Genomic DNA, 21,703 nt, shown 5'->3' with positions numbered 1-21,703 from the left:
GAAGGCCCTGAATAAAGTGAGCGGCAGCGCCCGTCCCGTCCTGCCCCGAGTCTGTGTGGTCACTGGCCCGGCCTGGCGCCCGCTCAGGCGTCCTGGTAGTAGCTGTTGAAGTTGATACGCAGCAGGAAGTCCTCCAGGTGGGGCTGGTAGCCGCGGTTCACCAGCTTGGTCACCACTGGGGGGAGGGGGGCAGGGGGCAAGGGACCGGGTGAGCCAGCGGCTTGAGGGGCGTCCTGTGGCCCACCCAGCCCGTGGAGACAGCTCACCTTTGAAGAGGAAATGGGAGTAATACTTGAAGGTGCTGTAGGACTGCTGCATGAGGGCGAAGTTGGGGTGCTCAGCCGGGCCCCAGGGCTGGGAGATGAGCTGGCTGCGAAACTTGAGGATGAGGCTGAAGACACTGTGAATGATGTTCATGACCGGCGCCGCCTTCTCTGTCAGCAGGCCCCTGGGGAGCAAGGGCACTGGTGGGGCTGCCTGGCCACGCCCCCCGCCCCCCCCACCGCGCCCACAGCCTCACCTGAACACCGCCTTGTGCAGGTACTCAGCGTGGGCCCGTCGGATCTCCTCCAGGTCGCCCACGGCCGCCAGCCTGGCCCGGAACTCACACCAGGTGACGTGCAGGATCTGGTTGGCGATGTAGCCCTGGGTGACCTTCACGAAGTGCTGCATCTCATGCTTGAACAGCTGCAGCTGGCGGAGCTGCACGGAGCCAGCCGCGGGGCTCAGCAGGGCTGTGGGGTGGGGGGCGGGGAGGTGAGGCGGGGGTAAGCCACTGCACGGGGACAGGGCAGCTGCCAGAGCCAGGCCGCGGGCCTCACCCGTGCGCTTCAGGTGGAAGCAGATGTCCTTGAGCGTCCACATCATGAGCTTCAGCTGCAGCAGGAACGAGAAGATGCCGCCGTACCTGCTCAGGCAGCTCTCCGTGATGACGATGTTGAGAGGCCAGTCCACCTGTGGGGAAAGGCTCAGGCCGTGCATTGACCAGCACCCGCCAGCCCAGCCTCAGGCCCTGCTGACCTTGTACCTGAGCTCCAGGCAGCTCAGTACGTCGGGGGCGTTGGGCGCAAAGGCCTCGGGCAGGAACTTGAGGGCGAAGGACAGGTTGGCTGCGTGCGGGGAGTCGCCATGCAGGCTGTACTGCAGCGCCTTGCTCAGCACTGCGTTCAGCGCCAGTGGGCTCAGCAGCTCTCCGGGTGTCTGGCCGGCCCCGAGCTGAGGCGGAGAAGGCACAGGGTCCCAAGGCATCCAGCCGCCCCACCCTGCGCAGCCCCACGCTGCGCCGCCTCCACACCTGGGCTCACCTTCTCGAAGAGCAGGTCGCTGAGGGATTGGGCGAACTCGCCGTCCTCCATCAGCAGGAAGTGGCGCAAAGCCTCGAAGTGGGACTCCAGGCGCAGCTCCACGAAGAAGTAGTCCACAGCGGCCTTGTTCACCAAAGAGACGCTGCCGGGAGGAGCCTGGGGTCAGGGGCCAGCCAGGCGGCGCGCCTGGGCGGGCCTGGCGGGCAGGCAGGCAGGCACTCACTGGGCGGCCAGCGGGGCGGTGACCGAGTGCTTCATGAGAACAGGCAGCGGCAGCAGCTCACTCAGCTGCACGGCGGTCTCATCTGTGTCTGGGTGGTGGTGGGGGTCCTCGGGGAGGGCAGTGGGTGTCCTCAGGTAGGGCAGCCCATGGTGTAGGAGGCGGGCGACTGGAGGCTCTGCTGCGGGGACAGTGCAGCCCGTGGTCAGTAACAGTGGGGACACGCTGGTCAAGCGCCCTCCCTCCCACCTGCCCCCCTTCCCCCCCCCCGTGGTCGGCCCACTCACACATGGCCTCGTAGCTGTCCGGGTACTGCTCCAGGCGGTACCGCCTCACCAGGCCTGCCAGGTAGGCCTGCTCCCCATCCCCACACGGCGCTGCCGCTGCCTCCGCCTCCTCCCTGAGGCCCACGCTGCTCTCGGCGGCTGCACCTTCCTAAGACGACACAGCCTCAAGACCCTTGCCTCTTCCCCAGGGGCCAGAGAGACAGGAAAGGGCGCGGGGCCCACGCGCTGCCCGACCCTGCAGGCACAGGCCCTCACTGCCCAGCAAGGCCACGTGGGGCGGCCAGCACTGAGCTCCCCCGGCCATGACCCCCAACCCCGACCTCGCAGCCCTGACCTGGGAGCTGGAAGGCCGACTTGAAGAGCAGTTGTCAGTGTCCCCACTCCTTCCTGGGCCTGAGTGGCACAAATGGGATGGGGGGGGTCAGGGCCGAGAGCCTGCTGTGGGGCAGCACCTCCCAGGTCCCCAGGACAACAGACTTCTCGCCCTTCCTCCCTCCCCTCCCCCTCCGGGCCCCAGGCACCACCAGTGACAGGACAGCTCTGGGGTCCCACTGACCTGGCTCCTCAGAAATGCTGTCTCCCAGATCGCGAGGCGCAGCCATGGCAGCTGGTGAGGCCTGCAGGCCACTCTCTTCCCCGGAGTCAGAGCAGGAGCTGTGTGAGGCCAGCTCTGCAGGAGGCTGGGGCTCATGTTCCCAGGCCGGGCTCTGTGCTCCCAGGCTGACGCCAGACTGGGACACGTGGGCAGGGGGGCTCTGGTGCGGCCTGGGCGTATCAGGCTGGGCTTCCTCTGGAAGCTCCCCCAGCATCACCTGGGACTGAGCCACGTGCCCATGGACGTTCCACCGTGGCCGGGAGGGCGCCACGTCACACACGTTCTGCCCTACCCTGATGCTGGCATCAGACACATGCCCGTGGACGTTCCACCGTGGCCGTGAGGGTGCCACGTCACACACGTTCTCCCCCACCCTGATGCTGGCATCAGACACATGCCCGTGGACGTTCCACCGTGGCCGGGAGGGCGCCACATCACACACGTTCTCCCCCACCCTGATGCTGGCATCAGACACATGCCCGTGGACGTTCCACCGTGGCCGGGAGGGCGCCACGTCACACACGTTCTCCCCCACCCTGATGCTGGCATCAGACACGTGCCCGTGAACGTTCCCCTGTGGCCGGGAGGGCGCCATTCTGGAAGCATAACCCCCTGTGAGAACACCAGCCTCTGACACATGTCCAAGGAGCTGCCTGATGGCCGGGCTGCTCCCCTCCTGGCGGGGGTTGTTCCTGGGTGGGAGTGGGTGAGGCAGAGCCACCTGCCCCTCCGGGACACAAGTGTCCAGCTGCACATGTGCATTCCCACACAGCTGCAGCCCCTCACAGCCCAAGCCGCCTCCTATAGTCTGCAGGGACCCTGGGGGGGCTGAGGTGACCACAGCTGGCCTCAGGATGGTTCTGAAATCGTACTCCTGCGGCCCAGAGGGCCCTGTGCCCGCTGCTGCGGATGGAGCTGAGGCGGGCAGGGCTGAGCCGATGATCTGTAATGCCTCCCCCAGGTCAGGGGCCACGCCAGTGAGTACAGGCTGCTCAGGCCCCCGCCCCGTGGGCAGGACGTCTTGGATGCTGAGGCCTGCAGAGGACGGCTCCGACCCCTCCACCTGCCCTGAGCTGCAGGCCCCCACTGGAGGCTCCAGGGGCTGTGGTGCCCACACGCCTGGCCGGCTCAGGCCATCCCAGGAAGCCACCTGCTGCTCTGCACAGCCAGAATCACAGCTGCTGCCTCCATCGGGGCACTCGGGGCCCGGAGACAGGGCCTGAAACACAATGCACGTTGGTCTCTCAGTTACCTGGCTGTGTCCCCAAGTTCAGTTCTACAACCAGCACGAAAACCCATTGAGCGGACAGGCCAGGGCTGGTGCCTGCAGTGCTCCCTAGGCAACACAGGCCTGGGCACCCACCTCGGCCCCACACTCATACCCTGGGTGCTGCCCCAGCCCCACCTGGGAACGTGCACTCGGGAGGATGGCCAGCGGCTCCAAGGGCTTCCCCTCCGACACATCCTGCAGCATGGCCTGAAATGCAATGAACAGAGCTCGCAGCCAACCTGTGCAACCAGAGCCACAGCCTCCGTGCCCCACCGCCCAACCACAGTGGTGAGGCGAGGCGAGGCTCACGCTTTGCCGGCAGCCCGGGCCCCCCAGCGCTCAGCACTGTGGTCTGAGAGCGCCAGACGCTTCCCAGCCAGGACACCTCGGAACAACTGCTGAGTTACCAACGGTCCCCTAGAGGGACGCACAGGTCTACATGCAGTGTCTGGGGTTCTGAGTGCCCACAGCCCAGAACCACAGTGGTACCTGAATGCGCTCCTGATCTTCTAAGAGAAAGCGGAGCCGTGCACTCGCCAGTCTGTGCCTCTGGATTTTCCACAGCGCCTTCTGCTCGCGACGGGCTGCCTCTGCAGACAACTTGCTATAACGGTCAACCAGCGCCTGCCTGAAGCCACACCCAGAGGACCAGTCACCAGGCACCCACCACTGTCCAGCTGGCTCCCTGCGGGCTGCGATGGCCCTCCAGTCTGCACAGCCCAGCACCTTCCCCAGGTCACAAGCTGCTCCAGAGGGATCCCCACAGCCCCTGCAGGGGCCTCGCCAGGCAGGTCATTCTGCCCTTCTGACTGGGATCCCCTGGGGGGCAGGTACCCAGCTGGACCTTAGCACACGTCTTCTGAATGACCGCCAGCGTAAGCCCCTACAAGGCCTGAGGCAAAGGGCCTGGCGGGCGCAGGGAACCCAGGCTGCACGGGAGGCTCCTCCATATCGTGAGGAAAGCCCAGAAGACTGAAGGTTCACACAAATGTTTTATTTGCTTAGTTCAAAGCCAGTCCGGCATGTTTCTCGCACTGACTTTGATCCACTAGCTAGCAGGGAACTGGGTTCAAACCTGGACTGGCCATTTCCAGTTTGGCCTCACAGGGCAGGCCACCACCGCCATGTGTGAACGGAAAATAACAGCCACCCACACGCACGTGTGCTATGCACATGCAGACATGCACGAAGACAGCACGACGCTCACACAGACACACACAGACGTGCACACATCACTCTAGCTCCAGGTCACAGCTCCAGAAACAGCATCTGAAGTCGGGACAACTGAAACCCCAAGGCCATGAGCAGGAAGGGACAGCCCCTCCCACAAAGGCCCCCGAGACGCCAGCTCTGCTCCCAGCTTAAGGGAGACACGGGAGGGCGGTACAAGCTCGGCACCGTAGGGAGACCAATCTCGGACGCTGTGTGGGAAAAATGCCCATCTCTGGCGGTAACAGGTTTAAAATTAAGTCAACAGGAGCTGTTTCACTTAAAGAACACACACCGCGGTGGGACAGGCCATGTGCGGACCTGCCTGGACTCCAGGCCACACCCCCAAACACATGGAGACACTGAGGGCAGCTTAGGAGAGCGGAATGCGCCAATGTCCAGAAGCACTGAGGCCGCCCGCAGGACGCTGGGAGTCAAGACGACGACTTGAAAATTTCCCAAGTAAAAAGTGCAGTGACAGTCACTAAGGTCAACCCCTTTGACCACCCTGAGGGGTCAGCCTGAGTGACCGCTCTGCCTGCGGCCGCCCTACCTCGCCTTCCGCTCCAGCTGCTCCTCCAGGGCCCTCAGCCTCTGCTCCCTGTCGCGAAGTTCACGGGCGTAGCTGAAGTCGTCGTCCAGCTCCTGCTGCCTGGCCGCCCGGCGTCGCTGCACAACACACCCCACACACAGCCTGGCTGCTTAGACCGACCCCGCGAGCCGCGCCCGCCAGGACCTGCAGGCCCCCACCCACCTCCTGGTGCTTCACAAACTGCTCCTTCAGCCTCTGAAACTGCTCTCGCTTCCGGGCATCCACGGCCATCCGCTCAGACATCTGCCGATCTGCACACAGGGACAAGGCGCCGTGTGAGGGGCCCACAGGCGGCCCCAGAGTCAGTCACAGGGAGGGCTGAGCCACACGCACCAGTCAGCGCACTCAGCACCCGGGACGCCGCTTCGCGGGCGTGGACGATTAACTCTTGTTTCGCAATTTCCATTCGCAATTCCTGGAAAAGACTATCCGTGAACCACGCATTCTAACTGACCCCTCCCCTGGGGTGGGTGGGGGTGCTGTTCAGTCCCCAGCGGACTCCTCAGGACAGGGCCAAGCCATGCGGGCACGGCACCTTGGCCTCAGCACTGACGGGGGCTTGCCCTGCAGGAGCCTGGGCTCCGGGACGGACATCCCTGTGTGGAGAGCCAGGACAGGACAGGAGGACAGAGCCCCAGCCCTGGGAACTCCCACTAGATACCGCCCAGGGCAGGGGCTGCGCCAGGGGCACACCCAGCGCCCCTCAAGGGGCAGGGGTGCGAGGGAAGCCCTGGGCTGCAGGCTTCACACCTTCTCCTCCTTGCTGATGGAGCTGTGACGTGCCACCCTCTCCATGCGCCCCACGTAGATGGCACAGTCCTTCTCTATCTCCTTCAGCTCCTCGAGGGAGAAAATCACCGAGATCCGGGGTACAGGGACGTCGGACCAGCAGAGATAATGCTGCCAAAGAGGAGAGCCCGCATGAGCCTGGGACACGCAGCCCTACACCCACACGGCTTCCATGCTTCCGGGGACCCGTGTGGACATCCTCCATGGCTCCACGGACACCAGGCAGGCTGCGTGGAGTCTCGCCCGGGCCAAGGCTCCTTGCGGCAGGGGCTAGGCCTGACTCCAGAAGGGTCTTCAGAAGAGGCTGCCAAGACCTGGGGACCCTGCTGAGCCTTTTGTCCCGAGGAGCGCCAGCCTCACTGAAGCCAACCCAGAGCGGACAGACTGGACACCTGCTCCACACTGCCCTGGACACCTGGCCCCTGGCACTCCCCATGCCCCCAGCCAGTCTCCGGGCAGCTCTCACCTGCACGGGCCTATGCCTGTCCTGGCCACTCCAGGCTGTCCCCAACACAGCACTGGAGGGACCCTGTTAGCCACAAGCTGAGCCTGGCCCCTTCTCGGCCCTGACTCGCCGGCCAGCTGGGCCCCTGCTCAGGCAGGCCTCTGCCCACTGTTCCTGCTGCCACGAAACCCCAGGTCTACACAGCCAGCCCACCGGCTTCTCTGTTCGGAATGAGACAGCACCTCCTTGCAGAGGCTGCCCGTCCGTCCACACCCCACGGCTGCTGCCTAGGCATGGGCCACATGGACGCCAGTGCAGGGCTCTGCCTAGGCCTCCACTCCAGAGCCCAGCCAGCCCTGAGGGCTGGGGACACCACCCCCTAAACCAGCCTGCGTCCACCTTCCTGCAGATGGAGCCCAGCCCCATCCCCGTGGGGTGTTTCCCGTGCAGAGGAGACAGAAATGGGCCCGCTGCCCCTCGGCCCCGGAAACACCTTCGAACGGGTGCTCAGAAACAGGAGCCTGTCATGAAACTCTCAGGTCACCATGATCCCCGTTCCAACGCGGCTGACCCAGAGCCAAGGAGAGAAGGCCAGGCCTTGGGGATGGGGGATGACAAATCTGGACCTTGGATCCCAGAGGCCAGAAGGGACAAGGGACAGGGCGAGGGGACTGCGGCGGTGGGGGGCTGCTCACCCGGGGACAGCAGAGCTTCAGCAGGTTGACAGTCTTGCCGCAGACGTACACGTCCTGAGCGACATGCTTCAAAAAGGCAGGCACACAGTCCTCCACCTCCTTGGAGAGGAGCACGTAGCCGTGGGTCCAGTACGCCTTATCTAATGGGGAACAGGGCACACGGCTGGTTGCGTCCAGCGACTGGCCTGACCACCCAGTGGCACAAAGCCCAGCCCAGCAGCCAGCTGCCACCTACCTCTGAAGCCCAGGTACTCATGGTTCACCTGGATCATGAACTCGCCATACACGTCTCGGAAGACCCCACTGTACACCCAGTCGTGGATGAACCTGCCAGGGTGGGCGGGCCAGCAGTGAGGTGGGCATGGAGGGCATCAGGGTAGGCTGGTCTGTCCAGGGGGCCCACAGTCCAAGCCCCCATTCTGCCCTCCCCCGCCCCATCTATGATGCCTGCTGAAATAGCCGCTGGGACTAGTGTGGCCCCACCCCCGGCCCCGCCCCTACCTCGTGTAGGGCTCACAGCTGGTCTTGAGCAAAGACAGCAGCACTGGGTAGTGCTCATTGCTGCAGTTGTCCAGGGCCTCCTGGTACAGGTAGGAAAGCAGCTTCACCCCCTGGAGACAGCAAGGGGAGGGACTCAAGCACACACTGCAACAGCCCCACCCCCGCAGCTATGCCCAGCTGCTCCCCCTTTCCTGGAGCCTGCCAGGCCAACACTCAGCAAGAAAGCAGAACTCACAGTGGGGAACGCAGTCCTAGGCTCTCCTCCGCAGGTGCCCACACCACAGAGCTCAGCGAGGTACCTAGACACAGAGGACAGGTGCGAGCAGGTGAGCAGATGCTCAGAGCCCCCAGGCCCGGATGACAGCAAGTGAGCAGAACATGTCCCAGGCCCTTCCCTACCTATCTGTGCGCTCCGGCTTTCAAACCACCTGCACATCCAGGACCTCAGACTTCACCTTCCTGCTGGACCCCTCCCAGGGCGGCCCGAGCATCCCCACCTTCCTAGGCTCAGCCAAGACTCCAGATCGCTGGGAGTACATGACCCTTCCCCATACCTGCGGCTTTACCTAGAGACCCCTGCTGTACCCCCACCGCCTCACCCAGGTGGCCACCACCTCTGGCCAGGATGACAGCCAAGCCTCCTCTCGGGGGCTTGCCCTCCCCACCCTGCTGTGTGTCCCGCACAGCAGCCCAGCACCTACCCCCCGCACCGGCTGGAGTTCCCCGAGATCCCCAGGCTCCACCCCCCTCACTGTGCCCCATCTGCAGCCCTTGGGGTCCCTCTGCCTGAAAGACCTCCTCTCCCAGTGAACTCACCTCCCAGGGCCCCAGTGCCTCTCTCTCCCTTCTCTAGAAGGCACCTGCCAACAGACACTCGGCCTGCGCTAACTGGCTCCTGTGTACCAGGGGCCAGGTGTGTGGGGACCGTGTGCCCTTCAGGTGGGAGCCCCCGGCCCTAGCCAGGGCCTGCTACGGTAGGCCGCCCACAAACACGGGCACAGCACCCAGCACCTGATGAGCTCAGGTGGAGCAGGGGCCATCCAGACACCTACCAGGAGTGCTGTTCTCACAGGCCCCCCATGCCGGCCCCAACTCAGCCCCCTACACTTGGCCGCCACGCTGTGGCTCACCTGAGCTGCCGGCCCAGCTTCTTGAAGAGGAAACCAATGGTAAGGAGGCTCAGGGTGGGCGGAGTGGCAAGGACGCAAGCCCGGTAATACTGCAGGTACCTCCTCAGGCCGCTGGTGAAGGCCTGTCGGGCAAGGGGGCTGAGAGGAGGGCGGCTGGGCACGCAGCCACGCTGCCGAGCTAGGGACCTGACAGGTGCTGGGGAAAAGGGCTTAGCTTCCACCCCCAACCCTGGGACCCCACTCTCCTGGGAATGGGCGTCACAGACACCCCAGCCAACTGGAAGCAAGGACCCCGGGCCCACAGCAAATCCTGTCCTGCAGCCAGGGCCCGACGCTCCCGGAAACTGGCACCAGTGGGTCGCAGGTGGGATTCTGGAAAGGGTGGCCCGGCACTGCACACAGATCTAGCTCTGAAAGGGTCCCTGGCTGCTCAGAGCCTGGGATCTGTGACACACATCCTGGGCAGCACCACAGTAGTGTGGCCGTAGCTCAACTCACATCTTTATAGGACATCTGCAGGAAAAGCCCCAGAACCAACGTCTGTCCACCCACCAGCAAGGACACAGCTGTCCTGCCCTCACGTCCCAGACAACCGACAGCATAGTCCTGCCGTCGTCAGTTTCCTCCGGCCCTTCCCAGCCCACTCTGACCCAGCTCCACGGGCCCAGTCTACACTGTGTCCACCGGGCTACAGTGCCAAACCGTGAAGGGACCCGCACAACCCACAGCCTCCAGTGAGCCTGGCACCCTGCGTCTTACACCCATCCCCCGACGCCCTTCTGTCAGCGCTCCCAGAACGTCCTGCTCAGCGTGGATGCCGCCCCCTCCCCCCCGCCGCCATGCGGCTGCACCCACATGCCTGGGGACCGTGCTGAGCATGGGGCCAGCTGTAACGCTTTCAAGGAAGATCTGCCTCAGCCCAGCTCCTGGAACTTCAACTTGCCAAATAAGGGAGACCCACTGTTGGTTGCCGCTGGGGACCCAGTGGGAAACAGCAGTGTGCACCCAGCCCACACCACCGGGCCTTCCCCCAGGGCCCCACCTGTGGGCCACACCTGCCTCCCACTATCCCTTGGCCCCAGCTTGTCTGCCCAGGTTCCCTGGGGAAGTGGCAATGAGGTAAAACATCCCGTCCCTGAAGAGCAGTCATCGGTTTGAGACGTTACAAGGCAACAAGGTTCTCAGTGCCAGGACCTGGGAGGGGTCAAGGAAGCATCTCCCCAGACGTGTGTACAGTTCTCAGGAAGGTCTGCCAGCCGGCGAGAGGCTGCGGGCCCCACCTGGAACACGAGGCCCTTGCTGCACGAGGAGTCCAGCACCGGCTGCAGAGAGAAGTGACTCAGGCGTGTGTAGTACGTCCCGCATTCGGCCACGTCTGACAGTAGGCTGCTGATGCTCTCGGGGGACGTTCCCGACACGTGGACGCCCCGCTTCACCATGAAGGCTTGAGTCGCCTGGACAGGGTGGAGGAGAGGTCGCGGAGGCTGGGCATCCTGAACCTCCCCTGCGCACCACCACCCCACCCCCCGCCCCACGGCACTGCCCAGAGTGCCCAACCCAAGACACAGAGACCGGAAGTTCCAAAAGCTAAAAGCAGATGGCCACAAAGCACACCCAGCTGTCCCACTCACCGCTAGTACTAAAAACATACAGAAACGAGGTGTGGTTTTTCACTGACCACACTGAAGAATCCATGCTTAAAATGTCAAGCCATCTGTGGAAAAGGATGCCGAAGACAGGATACCTTCTGCTCTCCATGAGATGTGCTGACAGAACAGCTTCTTGGGGGCAGAAGCTTTAAACAAGTGCCATCGGATCTGCTAACAGGACTCCCAAGGATGTGCCCCGAGGACACAATGGAGGGTGCACACAGATATCCGCCACAGCATGTTCCCCACGATACTGTTTACAACCACAGAGAACGAGGACAATCTGATGGCTGGCGGCAACCCAAACTTGGGGGACACGGCGAAAGCAGTGTTCACAGGAAAATTTATAGCTGTAAGTGCCAACGTTAAGAAGAAGAAAGGTCTCCAATTGATATCTGCACTGCACACCTTAAGGAACTAGAAAAAGAAGTGAACTAAACCCAAAGCAGAAAAAAGGAAATAACAAAAATGAAAGCAGACAGGAGCGGGTGGATGGCTCAGTTGGTTGGAGCACGAGCTCTGAACAACAGAATTGCCGGTTCGATCCCCATATGGGCCAGTGAGCTGCGCCCTCCACAACTAGATTGAAGACAACAAGCTGCTGCTGAGCTGCCGGAGGGGCGGCAGGATGGCTCAGGTGGTTAAGAGCGCGAGCTCTCAACAACAAGGTTGCCGGTTCAATTCCCGCATGGGATGGTGGGCTGCGCCCCCTGCAACTCAAGATTGAAAACGGGGACTGGACTTGGAGCTGAGCTCAGCCCTCCACAACTAGACTGAAGGACAACGGCTTGGAGCTGATGAACCCTGGAAAAACACACTGTTCTCCAATATTCCCCAATAAAAATAGTTTTAAAAATGAAGTAAAATCTCATTATTAATTAAAAAAAATGAAAGCAGATATAAATAAAATAGAGACTGGAAATAAAGAGAATCATGAAACCAAAAGTTGGTTTTTGACAAACCTTTAGCAGGACTAAGAAAAAAAAACAGCTAAAAACAACAACAACAAAAAAAGAGAGAAGACTCAAAGTACTAAATCAGAAATAAATGTGGGCATCACTAACAGCTTTAGAGAAATAAAAAGGACTGTAAAAAAATACCAAGAACAACGGTTTGCCAACAAATTAGATAACCTAGATGAAACGGACAAATTCCTGGCAACATACAAAGTCGCAAAACTGACTCAAGAAGAAACAGAAAATCTAAACAGACCTGTAAGGAGGACACTGACCGGGTAACCAAAGCCCTACTGGGGGGTAAGTGCCTGACATTAAGCTTCTGATTGACATGCATCCACTTCAGAAACATCCACTCGAACATTCCAGCTGCACGACGAAACTGCTAGTAAAACACTGAGACGAGGAACCAGTCGCCCCACCCTGGAAGTTCCTCTTTTAGGAACCCCAGGGTAACCTAGATAACTGACCCTTTAGGGACCCCAATTCTCCCTTCCTGTGCCCTAATTCCCACCCTTATGTTTTAAATCCACCAACAGTGAACCCACGAAACCCTAGGCACCCCCACCCTTGACCCCGATAAAGGCAGAGCCCCAGGTCTCCTCCGCCATCCCTCTCCCCAAGACCTCGCTGGGTAATCCCACTTGTGCTGTGTACCCTCCAACACCTGTGAGAAATGAATTTTGTTCTTCAAAGTTCCCTGATGGTTTCTTACTGAGGAGCGTCCTGCAATCACAAGTGCCAGTGGGGGGCATGTCTGGGGCGCTCACCACAAGTGAATATGGCTGAGTGACAGCCTCAGGCACTCCCAGCCAATAGGACCACTATCGAAGGCCAGGACCGACACAACACCTCCCAACAGGTTAACACGATACCGTGTTTCCCCGAAAAGAAGCCCTAACCGGAAAATAAGCCCAAGCATGATTTTTCAGGATGCCATCCTCTGAACATAAGCCCTAACGCGTCTTTTGGAGCACAACTGGACTGGATTTATTATAAGATCCAGTCTTATTTTCGGGGAAACACAGTAAATGTTGTGTATTTAGCCATGATTTAAAGAAAATAAAAGTAACAAAGGCCCCTCTCAACAAATAAAACCCCAGAATCAGATGGCTTCACTGGTGAATTCTACCAAACAATTAAAGAACTAACACCGATTGTTCTCAAATTCTTCCAAAAATTGAAAAGGAGGAGGACGCACTTCCTAATTCTAAGAGGCAAGGATCGTTCTGATTCCAAAGAAGACAAATACATCACAGGAAAGAAAACTACAGGCCAGTATCCCTTATGAACATAGAAAATCCTCTATAAACTACTAACAAGCCAAATCCAGTAGCATATTAATATGATTACACACCACGACCAAGTAGGTTTAATCTCAGGAATGCAAGGCTGGTTCAACGTATGAAAACCAATCAATGTAATAAACCACATTAATAGAATGAAGGAAAATGTGATTACCTCAAGTGATGCCCCAAACATGCATTTGACAAAACTCAACTCCCTTGCACGATAAAACGCTCCATAAAGTAGGAATAGAAGGGAACCTCCTCAACATGATAAAGGCCACGCATGGAACCCCCACAGCGAAGGTCAGTCAGTGGTGACAGACTGAAAGCCCTTCCCCAGGATCAGGAACAAGACCAGGAAGCCTCTTTCACCACTTCTGTCCAAACTGTCCTGGAAGTCTCAGCCAGAGCAATGAGGCAAGAAAGAGAAATAAAAGGCATCCAAGTTGGAAGGAAGAAGTAAACTTATCTATTTGCAGACGACACAATCTTATATACAGAAAGCCCCAAAGAAGCCACAAAAACACTATCAGAATTAATAAGCAAATGCTGCAAAGTTGCAGGCTGCAAAATCAACTCAAAAAAAAAAATCAGTTTTATTCTTATATACTAGCAATAAAAAATCTGAAAAGAAAATTAAGAAAACAATTCCCTTTACAACAGCAATGTAAGAATAAAATACTTAGAGATAAGTTTAACTAACAAGGTAAAAGGCTGCTAGAGTGAACACTATAAAACATTGCTGAAACAAATTAAAATCCTAAATAAATGGAAAGACATCCCATGTTTGTCAACTGGCAAAAATAACTCTCCAAAAAATCCACCAAAAGAGCGGTTTATTTGGGAAAAGAAAAAGAAACAAAAACCACCACCACAGTGCGGGAACGCACACCTCCAACCCTGGTTCCAAGGTGGCTACTGTATGTATCCGCATCCCTCCCCAGGCAGCTACCACAAAGTCCAACAGGAAGTCAGGGGCAGAGAGCCAACAAGGGGCCCAGCTCCACCCACAGTCCTCCCAGCTCTATGGTTAAGCATTTTAAGATGCCATGTTTACCATGTTCATGGACTGAAGTATTTACTATTCTTAAGATGACAATACTACCTAACACAAAGCAGTCCAGATTCAGTGCATCCCCATCAATATCCCAGTAGTGTTTTCTGCAGAAATAAACCTATTCTAAAACTCATGTGGAAATGCAAGAGGCCTTAATAACCAAAACAATCTTGAAAAAGAAGAAAAAAGCTGGGGAATTCACACTTTCTGGTTTCAGAACTTACTATAAAGCTACAGTAATCAAAACTCTGTGGTACTGGCCTGAGGACAGACATACAGATTAATGGAACAAAATAGAGAACTGAGAAATAAACACTCACATACGTGAACAATCAATTTCCAACAAGGGCACCAAAACCATTCAATGGGAAGTCTTTTCAACAAATGCTGCTGGGAAAACTGCATATCTAATACAGAAGAATGAAGTTGAACCCTTTCCTTATACCATATACAAAAATTAACTCAAAATAGATCAAACACCTAAACTTAAGAACTAAAATTATGGAAGTCTTAGAAGAAAACAGACAAATCATGACCTTGGAGTTGGCGATTTCTTAAACAGGACACCAAAGGCAAGGGCAACAAAAAATAAGACTTTTTGTGCTTCGAAGGAAACTATCAAGAGAGTGAAAAGACAACCTACAAAATCGGAGAAAATATTTGCGAATCCTAAATCAGACAAGGAATTAATATGCAAAATGTCTAAAGAACTCCCACAACTCAACAACCCAACTCAAAACTGTGCAGAGGCCTCAGACACACATTTCTCCGAAGGAGATACTCAGACAGCCAATGAGTCCATGACAAAATGGTCAGTACCATTACTCATTAGGGAAATGCAAATCGAAGCTACAATGGGACAGCACTTCACCCCCACTGGGATGTCTGTTATTTATCAAAAACCCTGAAAACAACAAGTGTTAGTGAGGGTGTGGAATCCTGCTACATTGCTGGATAGAATGTAAAATGTGCAGCTGCTGTGGAAAAGTTTCTTGGTTCCTCAAAAAGTTAAACACAGAGTTACCACAGGGCCCAGCAATCCACTCCTCGTTTTCACTCCAAGGAACTTAAAGCAGGACTCAAACAGCTTCTTGTCACAGAGCACGGTTCACAGCAGCCGAAAGGTGACACGACCCAGTGCCCACCAATAGATGAACGGATGGCCACACAAAATGTGGTCTCTCGATCAAATATATGGTGATGGAAGGAGAACTGACTCTGGGCGGTGAACACACAATGGGATTTATAGATGATGTAATACAGAATTGTACACCTGAAATCTATGTAATTTTACTAACAATTGTCACCCCAATAAATTTAAAAAAAAAAAATGTGGTCTCTACATACGTGGAGTATCTATCCTCAAAGGCAGGAAGTGCTACACCTGCTACAACACGGATGGGCCTGGAGGACAACATGCTCAGTGAGGTAAGCCGGTCACAGAAGGACAAATACTGTAGGTTCCACTGACAGCAGGTCCCTGGAGGAGTCACGCGCATAGAGACAGGAAGTAGACGGTGGTGACAGGGACTAGGGGAGGGGCAGTCGACTGAGTGTTTCATGAGGACAGAGTTTGTTTGGGGACATGGAAAATTTTGGAAATAGACAGCAATGACGGGTGCACACAGTGTGAATGTAATTAACGCCCCTGAACTGTGCACTTCACCTGGCTGAGGTGCACGTTTTATTTGAGTTGTGTGACAACAAAACACTACAAGGCCATGAAATGGTGTTCTAGAACAAGCTTCAGAGGAGCAAGGCTGTGCTCCCAGCATAGTCAGATACGAGAACAGCCCCTGCACAGGATCACTTAAGACAGGGAGACAGGCTGGGCACACATGTGAAAGAAGGAGATGTACCAGAGGCTTCATTTTGTGCACAGATCCTTTCAGAAGCGCCCAGAGAAATGCAAAGGCTGGATCAACTGCAGCTCTGGCCACAATGAGCAGGCCCCCCCAGCTCACTGTCCAGGGGAAATGTCCTTGGCAGTGAGAAAAGCCAGCGACAGTGAGGTAAGCCGGTCACAGAAGGACAGCGGCCCTTCCAGCGGCGGTGCTCCTGCAAGCGGTCTGCCCTGTCCTTGCACAGGACATGGCAGGGGAAGGGCGCGGACAGGGTGGGCCTGTTTCTACTGTTCCGCCGATAGCAACAAACATCTTACGTTTGTTGAGTTTGTCAAAGGGCATTAATAAATTAATAGTTTTTAGAGCCAAAATGAGACCATCGCTGTAGTCCCCGGCAGGCCTCACCCCACCTGCACTGGGGCTCACAGCTAAGGCCACGCACGCCCTGCCCTAGGCCGTGCACGCCTGTGCAGCGAGCACCCTTGTGCTTACCTGGCAGAGGGGAAACGTGGAGGACACAACCCCAATCAGCACGTTCAGGGCGTCCTTCACCAGCTCGTGCTCCTTCACCAGGAGGGGCCGCGAGGCCTGTGGGAGGGCCCCGCCCAGCACCTGCAGCTCCCCCAGGCGGAGCCTGCAGAACCTGTCGAAGGCCTCCCTTCCCGCCTCGGTGAGGTAGGGCTCCTCTCTGTGGCCAGGGGCGCTGTGTGGGGGACAAAGTCACAGGCATCTGAGCTATGGAACCACTGGCAGGAGGAAGTGACTCAACACAATAACGCCTCTGAGATGCGATCAGGCATGAGTCTCAAGCGAGCAGAGAGTGTCTGATAGGCTCTTGCTGACCACAGCCAGCCTTCGGGGCAAGTCCCAGCAGAAGCTGACGTCCCCGGCACCCAGAATGCACACTGCGGGCCTCAGTAGGACCACTCCCCACAACGTGCCTTCATGTTAGAAACAAGTACAAGGTTTGCACACCCATGAGCACAGCATATTCACAACTGCCCAAAGGTGGAGCACCCCAAGTGTGGGTTAGAAAGCCGTGCTCCAACCCCACATGGAATGTCATTCGGCCTTCAAAGGAAGGACATTCAGACACACGCCACACACAGATGGACCTGGAGGACGTCACGCTCAGTGACATTAGCCAGTCGCAGAGGACAAGTACTGTGAAATCACACTTATGTGAGGTCCCTACGCTAACCAAATCCAGAGGCAGAAAGTAGGAGATGGTGCCCGGGGCTGGGGGGAGGGGTAGAGAGAGAGGGAGTGTTTGATGGGGATGGAGTCTCATTGGGGAAGATGAGCAAGTTCTGGAGATGGTGGTGGTGAGAGCTGCACAGGAGTGTGAATGTACTCAATGCCACTGAAACCGTGTACCTAAAAATGGATAAAATGGTAAATTTTATGAGTATATTTTACCCTGTGATTCAGAGCCGAGAAAGAAAAGCCCATGAAGGAAAATACCAAATTCACACCAACCGTGGGGACACTGAGGACATTAAGTGTCCCCACAGAGAACTCAGCCCTTCATGTAATGAAACTGCTTCCCCCAGAATGCGTGACAGACCTGGAGCTACAGCTGATGGCACCCTGCACCCCAGCGCTGGCTCTCGGGGGAAGCACAGGGGAGGGGTCCTCCAGAGGTCTGAGCAAGGGAGGACCGCCATCCTGGGTGTGGACCCACAGAGCTCTGCTTCTGGCAGGAAAGCAGCTTCCTTACCTGCCCACCGGCCAGCGCTCACGGCAGGAACCTAGCAGGAGGCTGGGATTGAAACTGACCCAGTTCAAAAACTTCACCAAGTGAGCTTGAGCCTCAGAGGGCAGGGGCAGTGGATGCGGCTGAGACCAGATCAGACAGAGGAGGAGCCCTGGGGGTCGGCCTGCAGAGGCCGCCTACGCTTATGCTGCCAGCTACAGTCCTCACAGGAAACACCCACCGTGGGGACACTGAGGACATTAAGTGCCTTGAGAACAGAGCTGAAGAGAGATTGGGGAGCGGTCATGTCTTCTGAACAGTGGCCTGAGAAACTAAGCTTAGAAAAGTAGTGTCAGCTAAAGGTCGTCGCTGACAGCTCAATGCCAACAGGAGTCCCCAACTTGGGGTGCGGGTGGGAAGAGACTTAACAGTTCAATGGTTAAACAGCTGGGCTGTGAGCCACTGAGAGACAGCGGCCCAGCCCCGTGTTGCTTCTCCACTCCAGCCCACCAGACAGCTCAGCTCTGCTCCACTGTCCTGCCTGCCCCCACGCTGGCCGGGTTTATAACGTACTCTGTCTTTGGCAGAAAGGGAAAGTGTGCTCTCCCAGCCAGGGGGAGTGACTCATATAGACAGAAGTCCCTGCCGCGGTCTGACTGCTCCGTCCTCATGCAAATGAGACTCCAAACCCTGTTTGATTTGTGTAAAAAACACTGTCCTGACTGATCAAATGGAGCCGCTCTGATTGGTCAGTGAAGATGCTAAGAGAAAGGGGTAACTTGTTGGGCCACTTTTTAGACATGTGAGGGCTCAACAGAAAGCCAGATGGTTAGACTGGCTTTGTACACAGAAGACAGGACTGAGGCCTCACAGGGTTACATGGCACAGACAGCGCTCGGAGACAAGACAGCTGCCCACACCGACAGAGCTTACGGAGCTGCTGTGTGGGGAGGAGTGCACGTGGGGAGGGTGACCATGCCAGGAAAGCTACCCCAGCAGGACCAGTGCACACACACACCTATGAAATGTCTGCCCCTGAGCAGGTGCTCAGGTGCGGGAGACCCTGCGGGAGCCCATGGCTGCATCAGGAGGCACTCAGCTCCCTGCTAACCACAGTTCTTTTATTCAGTGTTCCCTACGCTGGTATGTCACGGACCTACCCACAGATGACATGTGACAAGAGGGTGCCATGACCAAACGTTGAAAATCTGTGTCCTCTATTCCCATTCTGGAAGTTTCAAGAGACAGAAGCACTGTACAGACTCTGAGAGGTCCTGAGTGGACAGGCCTCTGGCCCCGGATGAGCCCCAGGAGCGAGCTTCAGGCAGCAGTCAGGGAAACCCTGCTGACGCGCTCACCAGCCAGAGCTCCCAGCCCTTCTAGATGAGAGGAACAGTGGGCATGAAGAAAACGCCTCTGGCAGCATCCCTTGTCTGGGACTGACCACACCGCCTGCCAGACCGCCCTCCTGGTAACGTGTTAACTCAGTTGTCACCTGACTGCTCTAACTGGAAAGTGTGATTTGTGGAAGTTGTGGCACATTGGGAACCTCAGTGAAGCCGGGGAGTCCTTTCTCCCAGACCTTCCTCTCAACTCCCAGAACAAAGACGACTCTGTGCACTAGCGTGACCAAGCTTCCAGGCTCCTAAACCCATCACAGCTGCTTCTACAAGCAACTCCCTGGGCTCTCAGGAAAGCCACATTCACAGCGGGGAGGAGAGAAGTGATTTAAGGGCAAACGCTCACGTACCAGCCAACTTGCTCCCAGCACCTCCGCTTGCTGGCCTCATAGGTGAGCACGGCCTCCCACAGGTCCATGTCGGGGGTCATGCCTGGTTCAGACTGGGAATCAGGAGTCAAGTTGGATGCTGACTGGAACCCTTCATCTTCCGATTGATCCACACTCTGAGGAACCTGGAGACCAGAGGAAAGAAGGAAATGCCACACACATCTTTGGGTCTACCTTCACCCAAGTGCGATCAGAATTCCAGGATTCCCCACACATTTTCACTTACTCATATGGGAAAGACCTAGCAGAATGTTTCTATTTTTCTGGAGCACGTGTGTACTACATAGTGTTTTTTCCTCCATTAAACCACTAAAAGTAATTAAACAAATTAATTTACTAATGTATCAATTCCAATTTCACACAATGCATAAGCCTCCATAGAACTTACAATGAAATTTTTCATGAAATGCCTCCAATCTGGAAATTCCATTTGGGGGATGCAGCATAAAAATCATACCAGAGACAGAAAAATTTACATAGACCAAGATGTTCACTAGAGCATCACCTTTGTCTGGGAATAACCTTAACACCCCAGAAGGAAGTGACTGGTGACAGCACATCCTTTCATCAGTACGTATAAAACCACCACATCCAAAGTCCAGTGATGCACCTGACGATGTAGGAAAACCGCACATTACAGGCGGAGAAGTATATAAAACTGCATGCAGAGTCTAAACAAATATTTTCTGCCACATGTGGCTACTGCACACTTGAAACGTGGCCTGTGCAACTGAGGAACTAAATGTCTCATTTTAATTAAGTTTAGAGGGCAATTTAGAGGGCAGAGGAAGTGATTTGACAACATGTCCTGTCAAATACAAGAGAAAAGCAGCACGTTGGTTTGCCTTACTGGTGGGCAGCAGCATCCTCGCCCAGGAAGGTGGGTGCCAGGAAGCCCACTCGGGCTGCCCCACCTCAGCATCAGCACAGCTCAGCCACCAAGTGACCTGGACTCCAGCGCTACCCTACCTTTACCGTGACAGAAGGAAGATCAAAGGAGGCTTTCCAAACGCCTCCACAGCTGCAGGCAGGAGAGGTGGACTGTACCTTAATACACAGTCCAGACAGGTCCACGCTGCCTGGCACCAGGGGCAAGTCCAGTCTGACATCCATGTCGTACGTGCGGCTGTGCACCAGGGCTCCGAAGAACGAGGCCCGGGTGTCTCTCTCAAACCTGTCACCGCAAGGGTCACCGTACGAGAAGAGCCCGACAGAGGGCAGACCGGTGCCCGGCGTCGCCTCCATCACCTGAAGCGCTTTCTGGATCGTGTCCTGACATAAATACTCCTCTCTGGAGATCAGAGACTGAACGTCCATCTCAAACACACTCAGATCATAGCAGTCGTAGCCGCTGTAAGGCACGTTTCTCCCAACGTGCTTGTTGTTGAAGAAGTAGTCCCGTTTGGGTGGCAGCACTTGAGGGGGCCCACTCCCTGCCAGCTGGACCAGGAGGTCCAAAACAGACCGCACCTCCCCAAGCGGACAGCAGGGGGCGGCTTCGAGTTTCTCTACCAGCTCCTCCAAACGATCAGCCTCGGGGCCCAGGCCACCGACTCTTAAGTCAAAGGACAGCATGAGCATCTTGTTTTTCACTGGGACTTTCCAGAGGTCAGGCTGCAGCTTATGAGTCTCATCTCGAAAAAGTTTCGTGAAAAGAGCGTTGTAGGCCACCCTCTTGAGGCTCTGCTTGGCCTCCTTTCGGCTCACGCTGCGCTGGCCCAGGTGAGCCTTTGCAGCGGGCAGAAGGGCCTCGCACAGGTCGTCGAACAGCTGGGTGATGCTGGCCATGCCCACCCCGTCTCAGCTCCGGGCCCTCAGCGCGTGGGAAAGCGTCTCACCCGGGCTGCACGTCGCCCTCTGAAAGCCAAGGAGCGGATCGCACAGGGCTGACTGGCAGGCGGCCTCCTTAACCAGCGTCTGGAGGCTCAGGACTTGTATTTTAACGGCGGTCTTGCGGTGGTTCTGCCCTCCCCGGCCCGGCCCATGGCCGCCTGCACCCCGCGGCCCGCCACAGCCTGCAGAGCGCCAGCTTGGCACCTCTCCAATTCCGTAGCCCTCAACCTTTAGGGGTCACAGAACCGTGACAAACCCAAGGAGACGCGCGCGGGCAGTAGGCAGTGCACGGACCCGGCTTTGCACGTTTTCTCGGGGCCGCCCGAGGAGGGAGCGGGGTGCCCGGCAGGGGGCGTGGGGTCAGGCCCGCTCAGCCGCCGGCTCACCAGGCCTGGTCCAAAAAGAGCGCGCCGCATCAGCGCCCGCCGCCGTGGCGTCACTGCCACGCGACCCGCAAAACCGCTGGAGCTGGCGCGCCGGAATTGCGTCACCGGGGAGGCCGGCGGCCCGTACAGAGGGGGCGGGGCCAGGGCGAGCAGGGGGCGGGGCCTGG

The 21,703-nt window shown here is 57.0% G+C and overlaps 1 protein-coding gene across 5 annotated transcripts; it reads right to left on the bottom strand.

Annotated features, from left to right (window-relative positions):
- Positions 1–7: 7 nt before the first annotated feature.
- TUBGCP6 (tubulin gamma complex associated protein 6) lies at positions 8–21,651 on the bottom strand. Of its 5 annotated transcripts, none has more exons than XM_033118163.1 (25): positions 20,287–21,635; positions 19,279–19,442; positions 16,325–16,535; positions 10,318–10,491; positions 9,038–9,159; positions 8,143–8,206; positions 7,908–8,017; positions 7,642–7,733; positions 7,407–7,546; positions 6,228–6,377; positions 5,811–5,892; positions 5,640–5,728; positions 5,439–5,554; positions 4,166–4,304; positions 3,812–3,883; positions 2,368–3,625; positions 2,146–2,204; positions 1,812–1,959; positions 1,528–1,705; positions 1,305–1,446; positions 1,021–1,086; positions 822–954; positions 521–734; positions 267–448; positions 8–175 (listed from the first exon to the last, which is right to left on the bottom strand). In XM_033118163.1, the coding sequence occupies exons 1-25, from the start codon at positions 21,103–21,105 to the stop codon at positions 84–86; spliced, it is 5,016 nt and encodes a 1,671-aa protein (XP_032974054.1). In that variant the 5' UTR covers positions 21,106–21,635; the 3' UTR covers positions 8–83. The 5 variants fall into 5 exon arrangements, 3 of the variants coding, with proteins under 3 accessions (XP_032974054.1, XP_032974052.1, XP_032974053.1); XM_033118161.1 differs by having other exon boundaries at positions 1,021–1,215; positions 20,287–21,626; XM_033118162.1 differs by having other exon boundaries at positions 1,021–1,215; positions 20,365–21,625.
- Between the last annotated feature and the right edge of the window lie 52 nt (positions 21,652–21,703).

Source organism: Rhinolophus ferrumequinum, chromosome 10 (genome assembly GCF_004115265.2).
Source record: "Rhinolophus ferrumequinum isolate MPI-CBG mRhiFer1 chromosome 10, mRhiFer1_v1.p, whole genome shotgun sequence".
In the NCBI taxonomy this organism is placed as follows: Eukaryota; Metazoa; Chordata; class Mammalia; order Chiroptera; family Rhinolophidae; genus Rhinolophus; species Rhinolophus ferrumequinum.
The sequence above is the reverse complement of the archived record's forward strand: the minus strand, read 5'-3'. Positions and strand labels throughout refer to the sequence as shown.